This window comes from Sciurus carolinensis, chromosome 4 (assembly GCF_902686445.1).
Source record: "Sciurus carolinensis chromosome 4, mSciCar1.2, whole genome shotgun sequence".
NCBI lineage: Eukaryota > Metazoa > Chordata > Mammalia > Rodentia > Sciuridae > Sciurus > Sciurus carolinensis.
This window is the reverse complement of record NC_062216.1, coordinates 123,863,131-123,881,743: the sequence shown is the minus strand read 5'-3', so window position 1 is coordinate 123,881,743 and position 18,613 is coordinate 123,863,131. Positions and strand designations below refer to the sequence as shown.

At 33.5% G+C, this 18,613-nt stretch overlaps 1 protein-coding gene across 1 annotated transcript in view; it reads right to left on the bottom strand.

Moving 5' to 3' along the window:
- Positions 1-726: 726 nt before the first annotated feature.
- Positions 727-18,613, bottom strand: part of Tbk1 (TANK binding kinase 1) — a 42,212-nt gene continuing 24,325 nt past the window's right edge. The window contains 15 exon segments of the mRNA XM_047550531.1: positions 727-1,470; positions 4,767-4,838; positions 5,149-5,255; positions 5,628-5,724; positions 5,834-5,935; positions 6,422-6,461; positions 7,045-7,065; positions 7,068-7,120; positions 7,214-7,338; positions 10,720-10,798; positions 12,096-12,197; positions 14,784-14,875; positions 15,271-15,329; positions 16,029-16,225; positions 18,221-18,400. Of these exon segments, the coding sequence (XP_047406487.1) occupies positions 1,419-1,470; positions 4,767-4,838; positions 5,149-5,255; positions 5,628-5,724; positions 5,834-5,935; positions 6,422-6,461; positions 7,045-7,065; positions 7,068-7,120; positions 7,214-7,338; positions 10,720-10,798; positions 12,096-12,197; positions 14,784-14,875; positions 15,271-15,329; positions 16,029-16,225; positions 18,221-18,400 (1,378 nt within the window). The 3' untranslated portion in view covers positions 727-1,418.

Here is an 18,613-nt window from a genome sequence, read left to right as displayed (position 1 = left end):
TCAACAGTGGGTAACTGTATTGTATAAATAAAAATATGCATCTTTGTATTTATTTTCATAATGTATACATTTGAAACTGAAAATTCCCTACTACAAAAAATGCATCAATAATCCCAATTAAAATCTACATTTTCAGTTTTAAGATGATTTAGTTCCCAACGTATCAAGGTAGTCAAATTTATTTACTCTTTAGGACATATTATCTTTATGACAGTTGTGTATATTCATCCCTCAATAGTCTGGTAAGCCAGAAATCAAAATAAAAACAAATAAAAATTCCAATGAATAAAATAATTTCCAAGCACAATCCTTTTGTACAAAACTCAGAATGGATATTTCAAGAAAAAAATTCCCTTCCAAAATGAATAGCATAAATTCATGAAAGAACTTGGAATTAGTAGGTTTATAAGAAAAACAAAACCACCACCCCATTCTATATTTTGGGAGTAAGTTACCATCACTACCCATAATGCTCCTTTGAGCAGACAACTTTTGGGCTGGGAATGTAGCTCAGTGGTAGAGTTCTTGCCTAGCAAGCACAAAACCCTGGGTTCATTCCTAACACTATAGGGAGGGGGGAAAAAAAACATAATGATGAGCAACCAGACAGAGCCTGTCTTAACAACAACAACAACAACAACAACAACAAACAAGCTGGGGGAAATAGCTCAGTGCTGGATAAACAGAAACACATGAACTTTTTACATTAAAATCGAGAAATTTATTTTTTTTCATGAAATAGTAAGCAGAATTAAAGAAATATACAGCTTTAAATAATTGAAATAACCTTAAAATTTTAATGACAATTATACATTTATAGCCAAAGGAAAAAATGAATAAAGTAATTTACTTTAAAAATTTTGCTCAATAATTCATCTGAAATTAAACAGGAGGAAAACTGGGCTCTGGGCACCTTATAAAATGAAATAATGTCACTTTACCCTTCTCAAAAAAAATTGTGACTCCAGTAAAACAGTGGTTCAGTTCTGCTCCCCATTCACAGAAGCCACCTTTCCGTTCTAACCATTTACAAACCTGTCAACTATCAGTCTTTGATTTGTAAGGACGCCAATGTGGTTCCACTTAAAAATATTTCCAATAGGCAGCTAGAGAAATATGAATTCACCAGGCTTCGTCAAAGAGGAAGGACCAGCATCTTAATTTGTCAGCCAGTCATGGCTTCTAGTGCTTGCTGAGGTCAAACTGCCTCATGTAGTTACAAATGTTAAAAGGCAAAATTACATCTTAACGGCAGCCAAAAATTTATATATTTTTTATGTATTTACAATAGTATACATATTTACAAGACCACATCAAATACTGAATTGTAGAAATAAGAGACCACCTATAAAGGCTTTCATTTAATATTCCAGCATTATCTTGTGCAAACTGAAATTTTTCTGAAACTTCTTAGAAAGCTAAAGACAGTCAACGTTGCGTAGGCCACCATCCATGGTTAAAGAACCAAACCTAAAACACACAAGAAAAGAAGAAAGATAATCTCAAAAGATTCACTGATTTGATCCCCTGCGGGGCTGGTTGGTTTTTCATTGCTGGGAATTGAACCCAGGGCTTTGGGCATGCTAGGCAAGCTTTCTACCCCAGAGTTGAAGTACCAGTCCCTCACACCTGAAATTTCGATGAATTTGGAATACTTTTAGGGGAATAGTTATTTTTAAAGAATTTAAGCGAATATTTGCTCTATTTCTTAGTGAACAGAATAGTGTTATCATAAATAAACAAAAAACCCTCAGTGACTTGAGAAGACTTTTTTAGAGAAAATGGGGAGTGATGCAAATGAGAAAGTATTAAGAATCAGATAATTTCTCATAAGAATTTATAAGCTAAGACATGGAGTTAGGAGTGTGATATACTCAAGGGATAAGGTATGGAATCTTTCAAGAACAATAAGTTATTTTGGGGAGTAATGGGAAATAAAGTTGGGTACATATGAATTGGAAAAAGACCATTATTTTCTTGAAAGTAAGAATTTAGATGCCAATTTTTAATAATAACTGTTTAGAAATTTTTGAGCCAAAGGAGTGGCATGACTACATCAATACTTTGGAAAACTACTTTGGCTGTAATACCCATAAGAGATGGGAAGAACTTGGGGCTAAGGAAACAGGTTAGCAGGTTATTACCACAACTTCCACACGAAGAGAGAGGCAAATTGAATTAGGATGAAGAGGGGAAATAGGGAAGCACGTTGAAGACATGAGAGGGAATAAGGAGAAATGTGTAGAGTTAGGGCGGTTCAGGGCGACTGGAGGGGGGCAGGGCACCAAGCAGCCTGTGCATGCGCAGAGAAACAATGTAGCCTGAGCAACCAATCAGGCGCTGACAAAGACCCCAGCCAAGCCCAGGAGGACATGGAGTCCTCAAGCTTCCCCTTCCCCACCCGGGGGTTAGAAAAACTCAGCCTCATAGAGGCTACTTTGACTTCTCCAGCCCAGCATTCTGGTGGACCAGCTAACCTCGCCTGAGAGCTGTTCTGCAATAAAGTTTCTTTTTGATTCACATCTGGCCTGTCTGTTCTCCGGTTACTAGTCTGATCAGCTTACCCCAGTCTGATCTTACAAGTACATAAGATTTATGTTTAAAGGAATAGGAGAAAGGTAGTCCCACTGAAGAGGATGAGGAAATTAGAGGGGAAACTGAGTTGGGAAGGGTGATTTTAGATAAATCAAACAAAACACTGAAGTAACAGTGGGATAGCCATGTGGAGACAGTGGCAATACTCTGCATAAGACCTGGCTTCCATTACAGGATGAGCATCCCTCCATTGAAAATGTGAAACTCAAAATGATTCAAAATCTGAAACTTTTTGAGTGCCTACATGAGGCCACAAGAGGAAAATTCTACAGTTGATCTCATGACAAGTTGCAGTCATAATGCAAGCACACTAAAAATATTGTATAATATACTTCAGCCTAAGTGTATAAGTTGTATATTAAAGATAAAATTTTTGTATTTAGACTTGGGTCTGATCTCCAAGATATCTCATTATTTATATACAAATATTCCAAAACCTGAAAAAAATTTGAAATCTGAAACACTTCTGGTCTCAAACACTTTGAATACCCTTTAGTTCTGTTAAATTCTTAAGAAGTTACCTAACATTTATGTTAAGATTATGAGGGCTGGGGAGATAGCTCAGTTGGTAAAGGGCACCATCCCCAGCACCGTGTGTGTGTGTGTGTGTGTGTGTGTGTGTGTGTGTGTGTGTGTGTGAAGATTATGTGATGTAGTATCATCACTCAGATGCTGTCAAAAAAACCTGCAAATAAAACACAGGAAAACTGATTTACTGGGTGTGCTTCAGGAATTGGGTGATTTTATTCCACAAGGCATAACTGGTTCAATTCAAAAGCTTTTTAAAATTTATCTTAATAGTTTCTTCTAATTTTTAGCAATATCAGATAAATGTGATATAATTACTACCTACTTTCTATAAATAAATAGAAAAAATATTTTTTAAAAAACCTAATAGGCAATTTCCAGAAGTAAAATTTAAACATATAAAAAGATGCTTGACATTGCTATTAACCAAATACATACTAAAAGACAACTCAGTTTTTACTAAAAATAAAAAAACTGGCAAATATTTAAAAGACTGATAGCATTCAGTGTTGACAAAGGCACAGGTTTTTGTCTGTTTAGGACATATAACCCTTTTAAGAACAAATTGGCAATATACATTAAAATTTAAATGTGCTCAACCAGAAATTTCACATCTAGAAACATCTAGATTTGATCCCTCAAAAACTCTTTCACAGGGGCTGGGGTTGTGGCTCAGTGGTAGACGGTTTGCCTGGCATGTGTGAGGCCCCGGGTTCAATCCTCAGCACCACATATAAATAAATGAATAAAATAAAGGTCCACTGACAACTAAAAAAAAAAAAAAAACTTTTTACACAAGTACATGAAGAGATATACACAAGGACATTCACTGAAGCATAATTTGTAATTGTGAAAAATCAGAAACACCTTTAACAAAAAGGACAGGGTTAAATAGATAATGGGGAAACTATCAGGATATAGGAGGCTGGGTTTCTGCTTTAGCTCAAAGCTGTGAAGGAAGAGAATGCAGTGTGAAAGTATCTGTACACAACATCACATAACAGGTAATTTTATCAGCACTGTAAGGGTGAGAGTCTGTAGAGGAGTGCCTGTAGGCCTGAAAGAGAAAAAAGGTTCTGCAGAGCCAAATGCAATTGGATTTCTCTGAGGGACCAGATGAGAAAGACAGCCATCCAAAAATGGTTTCATTGGTTCTGTATGTTTTCAACTCTCTTTAGGTCTTATCTATTAGTATTCTGTGCATAAGCAGACACCTAGGTCTTCAAAGAATTGCATTTCCATGTGGCACTCACCTGCCAAGAGGTTTGCAGGGGGCTCTGGAAGTTACTCAGCACCAATCAGAAGACTATCCTATAGGAAACTCTGAATCCCCAAATTTAAAATCTTTGTTCTAATGAACAAACACTTGTTATGAAAAATCATGTGGAAAGATTTTGGTTCCACAAACTGTTTCAAATAAGCAAACAATTCTATTAACCAATGCTTCAATAAAATGGAATCAACCACTAGAAGGTATCACAAATTCACCATCATGCTGAGAGAAGAAAACATAAGGGTTCTGACTTTTTGTTCCCTTCCCAATGCTTAGCCCACTGACAGAAGACTGACAGATATAAACACAGATATGCACACACTCAATTACAAACAAAATCACAACACAGCATGAGTTTTATATTACTCACCTTTCTAAAATATGATTATTTTCAGCAAGTTCTTTAACCACCCCTTCCATTTCTTCCTTCAATTTCTTCATACTATAATACAAAATAAACAGCACTGTTACTCAAAATAGTATGCAAATGTTTTAGAATTATATTTACATTTTTAAGAATTTTTTATTTTATTTTTTTTGCAGTGCTGGGGATTGAACCCAGGGCTTTGAGCTTGTAAGGCAAGCACTCTACCGACTAAGCTGTCTCCCCAGCCCAATATTTACATTTTTTATTTTAAAGATTATCAAACACTGTATTCACAATAAACATCAAGAATTTAAAATATAAGAGCAAAATTACAAACTGAAATAAAAGTAAATAAAAATATTTAATTTCCAAATAAGTTTCTTACCCAAGAGTCATTTCCACTAAGGTGTTAGAACTTGGATAGATTGGGGTTATGGTATGTTTTATTCCACTGGAGGCCGCAAACATTTTCTGAGGCAGAGTTTCTTGTAACTGAAACATCAAAACCACATCATAGAACAAAAGTACTTACTGTAGGTCACAGATCAAGTGTTTTAGCTTTTCGTAAAGTCATTTACAGCTTTACATTTCTATTTTAAAACCATTAATGATGCAATACCTTTAAAAAAACACTTTTCTTACAAAGGACAAAAGAATGGTTTATCAGATGTTTCTGATTATAAAACATAAAAATTCTTAAAACCTGCCTCAAAATATATACTTAAAATGGGTGAGTACAGATGAATATAGGCATGTGAAACATGTCTTGTTTCTCCTTTCTCAATCATTATCAGACATAAAGTAAGAATTCTAATTTTTTCTAATGGGACAAAGCTTTTTTCTAGATATTTTTGAGAGCTGTACCTCATTAGTATAGTCTTGATACTTTGATACTTCTTCTTCAATATCAAAACACTGATTAGTCAGAGATAATAACTGTTTCCTAAGATGAAGCATCTTTCTAAAAACCAAAAATAATCCATTAATAAGCAATCTAATGAAATTTTCTCACATACATATACATTATATTGTGAATTTTCCACCCATTACCCCCAAATAAGTTTACTTACCTCATCCATTCTTCTGACTTATCAAAAAATGCTTCATACTTTTTAACACATTCATCTGCAAAATGGGTCATAGCTTTTGTTGCATGGTAATACAGTTTTTGCCTGCAATTGAGAAATAATCAAAAAGATTTAGACCAAGTTCATTGTTTCTACTTCCAATATTTAAACATTTTCAAATATATGAAATAATCTGTTTCCTATAATGACTTTTATAGCTTTAAAACATACAGTAGAAAGCAAAGGTTTTTAAGACAGATATAGTAAAAAGAGAAGGTTCAAACTGGAGAATGTTAACAAAAATAAACTGTCCTCGCCTATTTCCTATGCTCTAACCTTCTGCAATCAGAACACATGAGAGAGAAGTGGACTGAGTGGAACAGGGATCTTTCTTTCTCCTCATTTGTCTGTCTTGGTAACTTCTCACTCAGGGACCAGATGGCTAAGCCTCAAAAATGTGTACCCATAGTACCAATCCTTTAAAGTTTAGATTAAAATATAATTTTTACTGTAATTAATCACAACTTTGAGAAGAATCATATTAATAGAGAAAACCAAAATAGCAACAAAACCACTTAAACAGACACTTACTTATCAAATTTGTGGATTTGTTCTTCATTGTAAGCTAGTCCTAGAAATAAAAAACACATACTTCTGTTAATGTAGAACCATAACATCACTCACATTATTTTTTCTTTTTTGAGATTACTGTTTCAAAAAGGTGAAGAGTTTGAAGCAGATGTCACAGACCTATGGCCTAAGGGTTATGTATCACCTACAGATAGAGGTTTTATTTGGTCTGTACAGTGTCGACATTAAAAAAAAAAATTAACTGCTAGTATTTAAAAATCAGACTATTTCTGATAAAAGCTATATTTCTAACTTCTATTGAGAAATGAGAAGCCTGGGCACAAGGCTTCCTGGGCAATGCCTCTTAGATGGACTGTCTACTTTCTAGTTCCTCAGTCCTCAAAGGTTAATCTCATTCTTGTCTGTTACTTGCCTGGCCTTGACTTTGGAGTTTACGATTTTAAAATATTCAAAAGGTTGTCTTAAGAATAATTTTTAGTATATTCCATCTCTTTCCTGACAGAATTCCATCTGTGGAACAAATAACTTAAGCTGACACCCTTACAAATATACAAAATTAATCCATCTGAATTACAGCTACTAAGGTTGATTCATTAAATGAACAAATAGTAAATTTTACTTACTACGTTCTGCTTTGTCTTTTTGAACTGATAGTAAATTTCCGTGATGCAGTTTAACAGGACTTGAAGTTTTTCTACACTATTTAAGAAAAAGAAAAAAACAGAAAATTAATTGAATTTATGTGAAAAAAGGGTATCTAATAAGAGCAGAAACTACTCATAAAACCAGAACCTACTTTCTGTCTTTGGATGGGTGCCTTCCTGATGTGCCCACGCATCTGTCAGCAGTCCACCTGGAGATAACCTGCTGTCGATGTCCTGAAGACTGGTTTCTATTGTTCCCTGGGAACTGGAAAGCTAAATAAAAACCAGTGGGTTCAGATCCAAATTGCTGAACTTGAAAATGATAATCATGGTACAAACGGAGTCTGGATATTTCTTTGTAGACTGCTTCAAGTTGAGGCAGATTATTTTCATCTTTAAATACAAGAGTAGTTTCTTAGGTTTATTTCCACCAAGAGTACAATATATTAATAGAACATAACGCTAACTATACTAAAACATTTTATAAAATGTTTCATACATTACTCTGGGGTGTGTGTGTGTGTGTGTGTGTGTGTGTAGGTGGTTATTTAGGAGGATCGCTAGGCAAGTGCTCTTTCACTAGCCCTCCCATTCTTCCCTAGTAAATACTGTTTTAAAAACAAACATGTAAAACATGTATATTCAGCTAACATTGTTTCTTTTTCTATAAAAAAAGTGTATTCTACATTACAGAATTGTGAATATGAAATAAGAAAACCATTAGCATAGTCCCAAGGATAAAGAGTAGGTATCTGTGATTTGAGCTCTCTAGAAGCCCAAGAAAAGTAGCTCCTCTTAAAAACAGAAAATGAAAAGAAACCTCATCTAAGACCTATTCATATTAAGCTTAGTATATTTATCATTTACCTACCACAGAACTAAATATTTGTAAAACTTGAGAGGCTGAAGGTTAGCTTTAAAGAATAAACACTTCTAAGTATTTTAAGAATCCTGACATACACTATTGCTTTTCATTTGGAAAGTCTTAAGTGACACTGCCACTAGAAACAAACAAGGGAGCCCTTCACACCACACTTCTGTCAGCACTAGTATTACAATTTTTTAAGCCCTGATCATTTGAAAGACAAAAATGGTATCTTACTATTATTATAATATGCAATTTTATATTACTATATTAGGTATAAATTTTAAGTTTTTCATTAAATTTTCATTTGTAAATTATCTAAATGTTCTCTGCTCATCTCCTTCTTATAAATTTAATATTTTTCTTATCAATTCATGAGCTATTTTTATAAAAAATTATCAAATTTTCTCAACACTTGCTTTTTTTTAACACTTGCTTTTAAGATTTTTTTAAGCAAATAAAGATTTTAAATTTTTATATAGTCAATATACACTTTGATTTTTATGTTTTATATCTTCTTTAACATTAATGTTTAGAATGTATTTGATTACATATTCAATATATGGAAAATAGTTTATGGAAAGGTTCTTTTTTTTTGGGGGGGGGGGTGCTAGGGATCGAACCCAGGGCCTTATGCTTATAAGGCAAGCACTCTACCGACTGAGCCATCTCCCCAGCCCCTTAAAAAAAAATTTTTTTTTTTTTTTTGCAAGGTACTGGGGATCGAACTCAGGGCCTTGTGCTTTTGAGGCAAGCAATCTACCAGCTGAGCTATCTCCCCAGCCCTGAAAGGTTATTTCTTAAGTGTTACATAGAGGAGTGGAAAATCAAAAGCACATGAAGGATGAATAATAAGGGAATAATAAGTAAGAATAAACTGGGTGCAGTGATGCACGCCTGTAATCCCAGCAACTCAGGAGCTGAGCCAGGAGTACTGTGAGTTCAAGACTAGCCTCAGCAGTTTAGTGAGGCCCTGTTTCAAAATAAAAAATAAAAATGTCTGGGGACGTAGTTCAGTTGTTAAGCACCCCTGGGTTCAATCCCTGGTACCAAAGTAAAATAAAAAAAAAAAAAAAAAAAAAAAAAGTGCATAAATGAACCAAAAGTTTCAGAGAACAGTGATCTCATAATATATGATGTGTTCTGACATTTTCTATTCTACTTAAAAAGACTGCTGATTAGAATGCACTAAACTTCACAACCTACTACTTGATTATGACTATTTTGGAAAATCTTTTTTTTTTTTTTTTTTTTTTTTTTTTGTGGTGCTGGGGATCGAACCCAGGGCCTTGTGCTTGCAAGGCAAGCACTCTACCGACTGAGCTATCTCCCCAGCCCAGAAAATCATTTTTCTTGACCTAAAACTGAAAAAAGAAACAACTAAAGACCAGCTTAAGGTTGAAAGAGAAAATAATTTTATCTCAATTTTTTCACTTTTAATTTAACATTCATTTTATGAATAAATACTAAAAGTTTTCAAGAGTATAGTATTCTTTTTTTCTTTCAGTACTGGGGATTGAACCCAGGGACACTTTCACTGAGCTACATCCCCAGCTCTTTTAATTTTTAAATTTTAGGACAGGTTTTTGCTAAATTGCTCAGGCTGGCCCTGAACTTGTCCTCCTGCTTCAGCCTCTGGAGTAGCTGGGATTATAGGAGTGTGCTGCCACACTCAGCAGGAGTATTTTTACCTATATCATTTAACTGGTACAACAACACATGAGATAAGCAGAGTATGAAATTGCTCATTTTGAGGGAGAAAAAAAAAGGCAGAAGGATGCAAAGAAGTAAATGCCTTTTGTAGCAAGATAGAAGTAGCTAGGTAAATAGGAGCAGCTCTGGGATTAAAAGTCAGCTCTCACAATATATAACTCTATGTACTTCTATAATACTCCTTTTTTCTTTTTTTTCCTTTGGTACTAGGGACTGAACCCAGGGATGCTCTATCACTGATTATGTCCCCAGTCCTTTTTATTTTTTGAGACAGAGTCTCACTAAGTTGCTCAGCCTGGCCTTAAACTTGTGATCCTCTTGCTTCAGTCACCCAAGTTGCTGGTATTACAGGTGCACACCACCACCTGGCTCTATAATATATTTTAATAAGAGATTCAGATTCCCTGAAATGTGACTGCATTTCAGTAAAGTTGAAACTTGTTTCCTAATTGCTCTTTTCTTTTTTTTGTGGTACTGGGGATCGATCGAACCCAGGGCCTTATGCTTGCAAGGCAAGCACTCTACCAACTGAGCTATATCCCCAACCTGCCCTAATTGCTTTTTCTAGTGATAGAAATTATTTAGTGTCTTGAGGATTCCAAATCTTTTTTTACTTACTTTTTATTTTAGAAAAGATCTGATACTATTTTCCTAATTTGCATTTATTTCTAAACAAGCTGAATCACCCCAAATCCAACTGCATGTTAAATTACTTTTATGAATTTGTTTTAATAGCCATAGCAGCAACACAATATCACTACAGATTTAAGACAAAAAGCAGGGAAGGGAGAAAGATAAATGGGGGGGAGGGAGGGAGAGGTATGCGTGTGGTGTGTAGGTGTGTGTGTGTGTGTGTGTGTGTGTGTGTGTGTGTGAAGTACAGCAGGTGTTTGAACATGCTATGAAGAATGTCATGACAGCAAAGGTATTCAAATATTGTTAAGAAGTCTGTGGAGATGGGAAAAAGTTACTCCCTCTCTGGAGATTTTTAGAAATGTCAATGCTCTAAAAAACTTTTAAGTGAAATCTTGCCAGTAAAGGAATAGATTCTTAGCCTACGATTTTGTAATACTTACTCTCAACAATTTGGTGTGTATGTCTGAAATTTCACCTAACTCTGTTGCTTCTAGGTTGATCTTCATCAACTTTTCATATCTGTATAAAAGTCAGTCACGGGACAAAATTAAATGAATGTAACAAATACATATACATATACATATATATATATATATTTTTCCCTTTCTTTTTTGTGGTATCAAGGATTGAACCCAGCTATATTCCTAGCTCTTTTTATTTTTCATTTTGAGACTGGTTCTTGCTAAGAGTTACCTAGGGTGGTCTTGAACTTGAAATCTTCCTGCCTCAGCCTCCTCTTAAAAGATGGTTTATGAACTGTATTTAAGGTTTTATGATAACTACTTAATAAAAAATTTATTCAACGTCTATAAGCTAGTATATTCTAAGAAAATCCCGATGCCTTCCTTAAGAAATTTTATATGTAGTGATTCCCCTTCATCTGTGTTTTTGCTTTCCATGGCTTCTGTTACTGGTGGTCAATAGTGGTCTGAAAATATTACGTGCAAAATTCCAGAAATAATCCACGGTTTTGAATTTCAGGCCATTGAGAGTGTGATAAAATCACAAGCCATTCACTCTTTCTAGTCTGGGACCTATATATTTGCACTACATATGCTACCCACCTACTAGTCACTTAGTAGTCACCTCAGTTATCAAATTGACTATCACGATGTTATATTACAGTGCTTATATAAAAGGCTTTGTACTAGCTGTGGTTTCTGGTATACACAGGGAGTCTTAGAATGGATCTTTTGGGGATAAGGGTGCTACTACTGTGCTTTTACTTAAAAATTTGCACGTGAAGTCAAAAAATAGAAAAGGCAAGTAAATTTTAAATAATTTTATGCCAGGATAACTAAAAATTCTAGTTTTCAGAATTAACAGAGGTCAACAGTAAATGCCAATTTCATTTATATATTTCCTCAGTGGTACAAATAGTGTAGCCTAGAAAAAGTGTAGTTTCAACTATCATTCTGTTTCAAAGGGCCTTCTCAGGGATAAGATTAACATATAAGAATAAACTAAAAGTAACACGTAAAATTCTAAAAATACTCCCAAAGGTTGTTCTTGAATCTCTCTTCCTACTTCTTTGTTGTTGACAGGTCTTATGTTTTCCTCTTCAGAGATTTTGTTTTGCAAGATGTTTCCATCTCCCACTACCTTTTCCTTCACAAAGGGAGGGTACACAGACATGGTGCTCATTTCTTAAGAGAAACTGCTTTCCCCTTTAGGATGAAGTAACCACTCACCTAAGGCTGCTCTATAATACAAACACTTGAATTGCATGCCACATGCTAACAATGACTAAATAAACTAAACAGAAATGGAACATTTAATATTTGAACCATTATTAAAAAGGAAGTAATCTACTCACACTTTTACAGTTTTTTCAATGTTTCTGATGCAGAAATCCAATGTGATCACAACTTCTGTCTTTTTGTGTACAGTTTCATTGTAATCGTCTTTAACTAATTCACTAAAAAGTAACATTATTACCATTACCTTAAGGTATTATTTATTTTTTCTTGTCTATCACTAATTACATTGCTATACCACTGTTCAAAAAACGCTTCATAATAACATTTTTATTATGAAAGCCAAGTTGCACTTTTTGGCCAACATTAAAAGCATCTGTTACCCATATACTTATCTAGAACACCTTATTTTTGCAGACCACATTAGAGTTTAACAGTTTAGAAACCTAGTGTATTAAAATGATATTAATAACAATTTAATCTTCAAATACATATAAGTTCTATAGCATTACATTTTAATATCATCAGAATTAATTTTTACTACTCATAGTAGTCTGCTGTCTGACTTATACTTTCTTTTTATTCACTTTTTTTTGCAGTGCTGGGGATGGACCAAGGGCCTTGCACATGCCAGGCAAGTGCTCTACCACTGAGCTATACCCACAAATCAATTTATACTTTAGAACAATTAATGTGATCTCCCAAAAAGATGACATAGTAAATAATATATAATTAAAGGGCTTTTGGTCTATTTCAGGGATCAACAGACTAAGGTCTAAGGCCTGTTCTGTACAACCCATGAGATAACATTACACTTTAAAAGGTTGTAGAAATAAGAGCAAAACAAAGAAAAATTCACATATGGCCCACGAAATCTAAAGTGCTGATAGATCCTTTAAAGAAAGTCTGTCAACAGCAGTAGTCTATGCTAAAAATTATTATTTCATGAATTATAAAAATATAAGTGAAAGGGAGAAAATTTTATGGATCAGTGACTGGTATAAAAAATATAAAGAAAAAATGAAAACCGTTTTCTCAGAAACCACTTAGTAAAAACAAGGAGGCTTTATTAATTTATTTGTGCTTGGGAATTGAATTCATGGACACATGGCACAAGCTCTACCACTGAGCCACACTTTCAGTCCCACAAGGCTGCTTCTTAATGAAAATAGGAAAATAGACTTAGGAACTGGATATGTCAACACATAGGAAATGACTGTATTTATGGATTTCACATAATGTTGGTAGAAAAATAAAAGTCTAAAAAAGAGAATAAGAATGATGAAGTGCTTCACACACATTTTTGTAAGAAGAAATGGGCATGAGGTAGGAATATATACACTGTTGCAAGCATTAAAGGCCAGGGACATTGCATGCAGTGAGGTGAGCTCAGAAAACATACCTCTGTTTTTTGGCAACAAAGCCATTATCATACAGGTACAAGATCCAAACGCTTCAAACAATGTATAGAATTCTAAACATAATTCTCAGAAGAGATTTACTTATTTTTATGCTTATCAGATGGAAAAATGACATTATAAATAAAAGGTTAAGAAAAAAAAAGCCAAAATCATATCCATGTTATATTTATTAAGATCCCTTTCAGGAAGAACATCCTTAGATGATTAATATTTTGTTCTAGAAAACTATATGGAAGTGATTTAGTAAAAAATTAGCTTTTAAACTGCTTGTCAAAGTGAGTGTATATTCGCATTATGTGATTCTTTTATATGAAATATCTAACTAGGCAAATCTATAATGACTATATTAGTGGCTGTCTAGGATTGGATGGTTTGGAGTAAAATGGGGAATGAAGGCTAATGAGTGCAAAAGTTCTTTCTGGTGTGATTAAAAAAAAAAAAGTTCCAAATAAAGTGGTGATAGCTGCACACTGTGTGAACACACTAAAAACTGTACATATTGGGCTGGGATTGTGGCTCTGTGGTAGAGCCCTTGCCTAGCATGTGTAAGACACTGAGTCTGATCCTCAGCACCACATAAAAAAATAAAATAAAGTTCTTATATATATTTACAACTAAAAGTATTAAAAAAACTGTATATACTAAAAATTATATATTTTAAACGGGTGTCTAATATAGTGTGTGAATTATATTCAATAATGCTGTTAAAAAAAAAGTGAATGTGTACTTCATTTGGGGAAAAGGTAGGAAATGGAGGAAGATTCTGATGACTTAAACCTGTAAAGTATTCTTGTCTTGGATCATGACAATGAAAAGGCCTTTTGAAATAGCATAATGAAAAAAAAAAAAAAAAAAAAAAGAAATAGCATAATGACAACCAAGTCAATGTCTTTGGAAAAGGAATTCATTTGCCATTACATCCTACAGTGTTGTGTAAGGTTTTTTGGTGGGGGTGGGGTGGGGTGGGGGCACTGGGGATTGAGCCTAGAGGTGCTTTACCATTGAGCTACATCCCCAGTACTTTCTTATTTTTAATTTCAAGATAAGGTTTTGCTAAATTGTTGAGGCTGTTCTTGAAATTGTGATCCTCCTGCCTCAGGGTCCCTCATTGCTAGAATTCCAGGTGTGTGCCATCAAACCTGGTATGTTTTATAAGTTTTAATATTCAAATTCTATTAATCCTATCTCATAAAGTTATAAGAAATAAGTGAAAAAATAGCTTCTAAATGTTTTATAAACTAACTGTAAAACAAATATAGTATAATAAAAATCAAGTGTGTGACCCTGATTAGTTTGAAGTGGTTTAACTATCAATAATGGGGTGATTACCAGTTAATTAGTGAGGTCTATGGGAAGATCACTTTTTCAATTTAATCTATTACTTACATCAACCATCGTATCCCTTTTCGCATTAATTCCTGATAAAGCAGCAAGGTACTGGCAATTCTACAGGCATAACATACAACCCCTGTTATCGCCTGATGAAAAAATAAAAAAAAATCATATTTGGTGCCAATTGTGGTAGAGTAAAAAAATTTTTTCACAAAAAATTTCAAGTCTATATATTTCTATCAGATAAATTAAAAACACAATAAACTACCAACGGGTAAAAGCTAAGGATAGATATAACTATAATAAATATTTCATCCTTAATGTTATCTATACATGTAACTCTCTCAATGGAATCTTCTTAAAATGAGTTTAAGAAAGGATAGAGTACAAAATAAGTTTAAGAAAGTAGAGAGCACAAAATAATCTAGAAAGTATAATAAATTAAATGAATAGGTATTTATAAAGACCTAATTTATTTTATTGCTTCCATTATTGATAGGATAATTCAAATGTTTATATAATAATTCAATTAAATACAAACCTTAGCCATGCTAGCATCCCCATCTAAATCATAACGTGGATGTACTTTAGGGAGGGAAACTGAAATATAAAGTAAAAGACTTAAAATCAGAGATAAAACTTTCTGAGTAAATCATTTATTCTTTATATGGCAAGCAATGTTTAAATTAAACATCAGTGTCAAAACTCTTTAGCGTACTTTTCCTGGTTAAAAAAAACCTACTTAAAACAATAATGCTCATTCCCTAATTACCTTCAATATTTCTAAGGTGTTTCATTTTTTTTTAAACTATATTCTAACATTGAGCTCAATGCTTCCGAAGTTCTAAACAGGAATGTAAAAATTTGGGTAATTCATTTTTTGGATGAATAATTTAAGATTTCAATAATTTAATTTCAAGAATGCAGATCTAATTTTTCTTAAGACTATAAAGCCTTCACAATGTTGAATACAAACTGAACATAATAAATATTTCTGACATTTATGATACAAAAGGCTAATTCTGCATGTCAGCACAACATTAAAAGCAGAGTTACAGTAAAATATATACATGAAAATTATTTTACTGCTCTATGAAAGAAAACATTTGGTGTCAAACTATCACTATTAGGCTTTTCAATTTTATTACTTCTCTTTTTTGACTAATTCACAAAATTTTAATATTTATAAAAGCTCTACATTAATGTTACCATCAACTTGATAAAAAGGATAATCCCTTATAATGACATATTTTTGGTATTTTTTAATTGACAATAAGAACAAGAAAAATTCCAACTTACTTTTTTCATATATTAGTCCTATCGTACTCAGGGGTTCCCGGCTTACAACAAAGATAGGATTTTCCTCTGTGGTCCTAGGGAAATGCTGTGCCAGTCTTCCAGGTTCTAGGACTAAGCGTCGTCCTTCATAGATAAGTTCTTGATTTGAAGAAATAATTTTGGTTTGTTTATATACCAGTTCATGAAATACTGTAGCACTGTATAAAAAAAAATTCAAGACAAAAGTAATTTTAGATCAAATGAGTGGTACAATTTTGTTTTAAATGTTGAGTGCAATGACATTAATTTCTAAATGATTTCTGAGATCACGACATTCCCTATAACACTGTTTTATGTGAATACTAAAATGTCCATTAAAATGAAAATTCCATATAACCTGTTCATATAGAAACCCATTCCAAAACATTTTTCTGTTTAGATACCTTTGTAATACACAGGTTTCCTAATTTTAAAGATGGGGGAAAACATAACAGAGACATTAAGAATACTGATTCTGAGTCAGACCAACACCTGGGTTCAAATTCCAGCTCTTCCACTTTCTTGCTGTATAATGCTGTTACTTAATTCTTCTGTACTTAGTTTCCTCATCAGTATGTAGGAGTAGGAATAGTACTCATTTCAAAATACTTGAGGGTTAAATGACTTAAAGACATAAAATCCAACATTAGTATTTGCAACACAAGTACATAACATTAATTAAATAAATTAAGAAAACTCATATTTTCAAAATGATGATGGGGGAAAAAGGTACACCTCCCCAGAGTAGATCTACGGAATCAAAGACATATTCCAGCAGCAATGTTGTATGTGGTCCTGCCACAAGCTTCTGTTTTGATTTGACTCAGGTTGAAAGTTAAATGTATTAAAACAAAAATGATGGCCAACACCTAAGCATGATGAACACTTATTCAGGTTATTAAGTACCAAAATAAAGGTAAATAATAAACTATAATGATATATTAATATTACTGCATTTATATTTTATGATATCATATGAGATATAGATAGATTAGATAACAGTATCTAAACTGTTTCATCTAGTCTATTTTACTCCCATTTCTGTACCCTCCTCTTCTCTTTGGTGCTGGGGTTTGAACCCAGGTCCTCAAAAATGCTAAGCAGTTACTCTACCATAGATATATCCCCAGGAACCCCCTTTTTAAAAAAGTTTTTTAAATGTCAATGGCTCGCTCTTTATTTATTTATGTGGTGCTGAGTATTGAACCCAGGGCCTCATACATGCCAGGCAAGTGTACTACCACTGAGCCACAACTCCAGCACCCCCACTCCCTTTTTTATCAGGCATGAAAACTGCTATTCAAATTTTGTCAAAACAGAAATTAAGGCACGTTAAATGGGTATTATTATCCCCTCTTCATTTAAAAAAAAAAAAAAAAATGCTATTTTGAGGTCACTGTAGATTCCCAGCAGTTGGTAAGAAATAGTACGGAGAAATGCCATATGCTTCTTAAAAAAAAAAAAAAAAAAATTTTTTTTTAGTTGTTGATGGACCTTTATTTTTTATTAATTTATTTATATGTGGTGCTGGGAATTGAACCCAGTGCCTCACATATGCTACGTAAATGCTCTATCACTGGGCCACAACCCCATCCCCTGCCATATACCTTTCACCCAGATTCCCCAATGGTAACTTCTTGCAGTATAGTAAAATATCACAATCAGAATATTTATTTTGATACAATCCATCTACTTTACTTTCCCTAGTTTTACATGCAGTGTGTGGGCATGCGTGTGCATGTTTGTGTGTACCACATAGTATATGCCACGTGGTTTCATTTATGTAAAACAAACGTTGATTTATCTCCAGTACCAAGTGCAAATCAAAACTCTACTATATCTGGGCTTCAATGTTTTTAAAACTGACAATATTTTTAATAAAACCCAGCTCATTTATCAGTACCCTCCTGATTTCATGGTTATATGATTATGTAATTTGAAGAAAGTACAAGAATTGGTTTTGTAAAATTTGCAGTTTAAAAACAATTTACTTAGAGATTTAAGAAAATTAATCCTTTTCATTCCAGAGATAAATGAAAAGGAATTTACTACTCAATCATAATTTTCCTAGTGCCTTTAGTGAAGCTGAGATATCTTTTCTACTTCTTCTATTTTAGGAAAACTTTTATCACATAACACAGTACTTTGATATAAAAACATAAAAAGGTACTTACGTATTATAGCTATGAATATAAATCTTATGAGCTGTCATTTGTTGTAGTGAAAAAACATGAATTATCATCCGATGAAGTATATCACTAGTTTCTGCAAAAAACTGGTCAAAACCCCAACATTTTTCCTGATCTGCTTCAAGGATGTTTGCAAGAACAGGGGTAAGTAGAACCTGAAGACCCCTAAAATAGTATTGAAAAAAGTTAGAGTGAATATCACATTTTGTCTAGGTACAGAATAATAACATCTACCAATGAATCAAAGGAATTGCTGTTACTACAGGTTGTGTATTTCTGACTTCATTATGACTTCAATTTGTTTTTCAAACTTTGGCATATGTGCATATATACCTTATAAGAGATCTTGGGGATGGAACCAAAGTCCCAAATTCACTT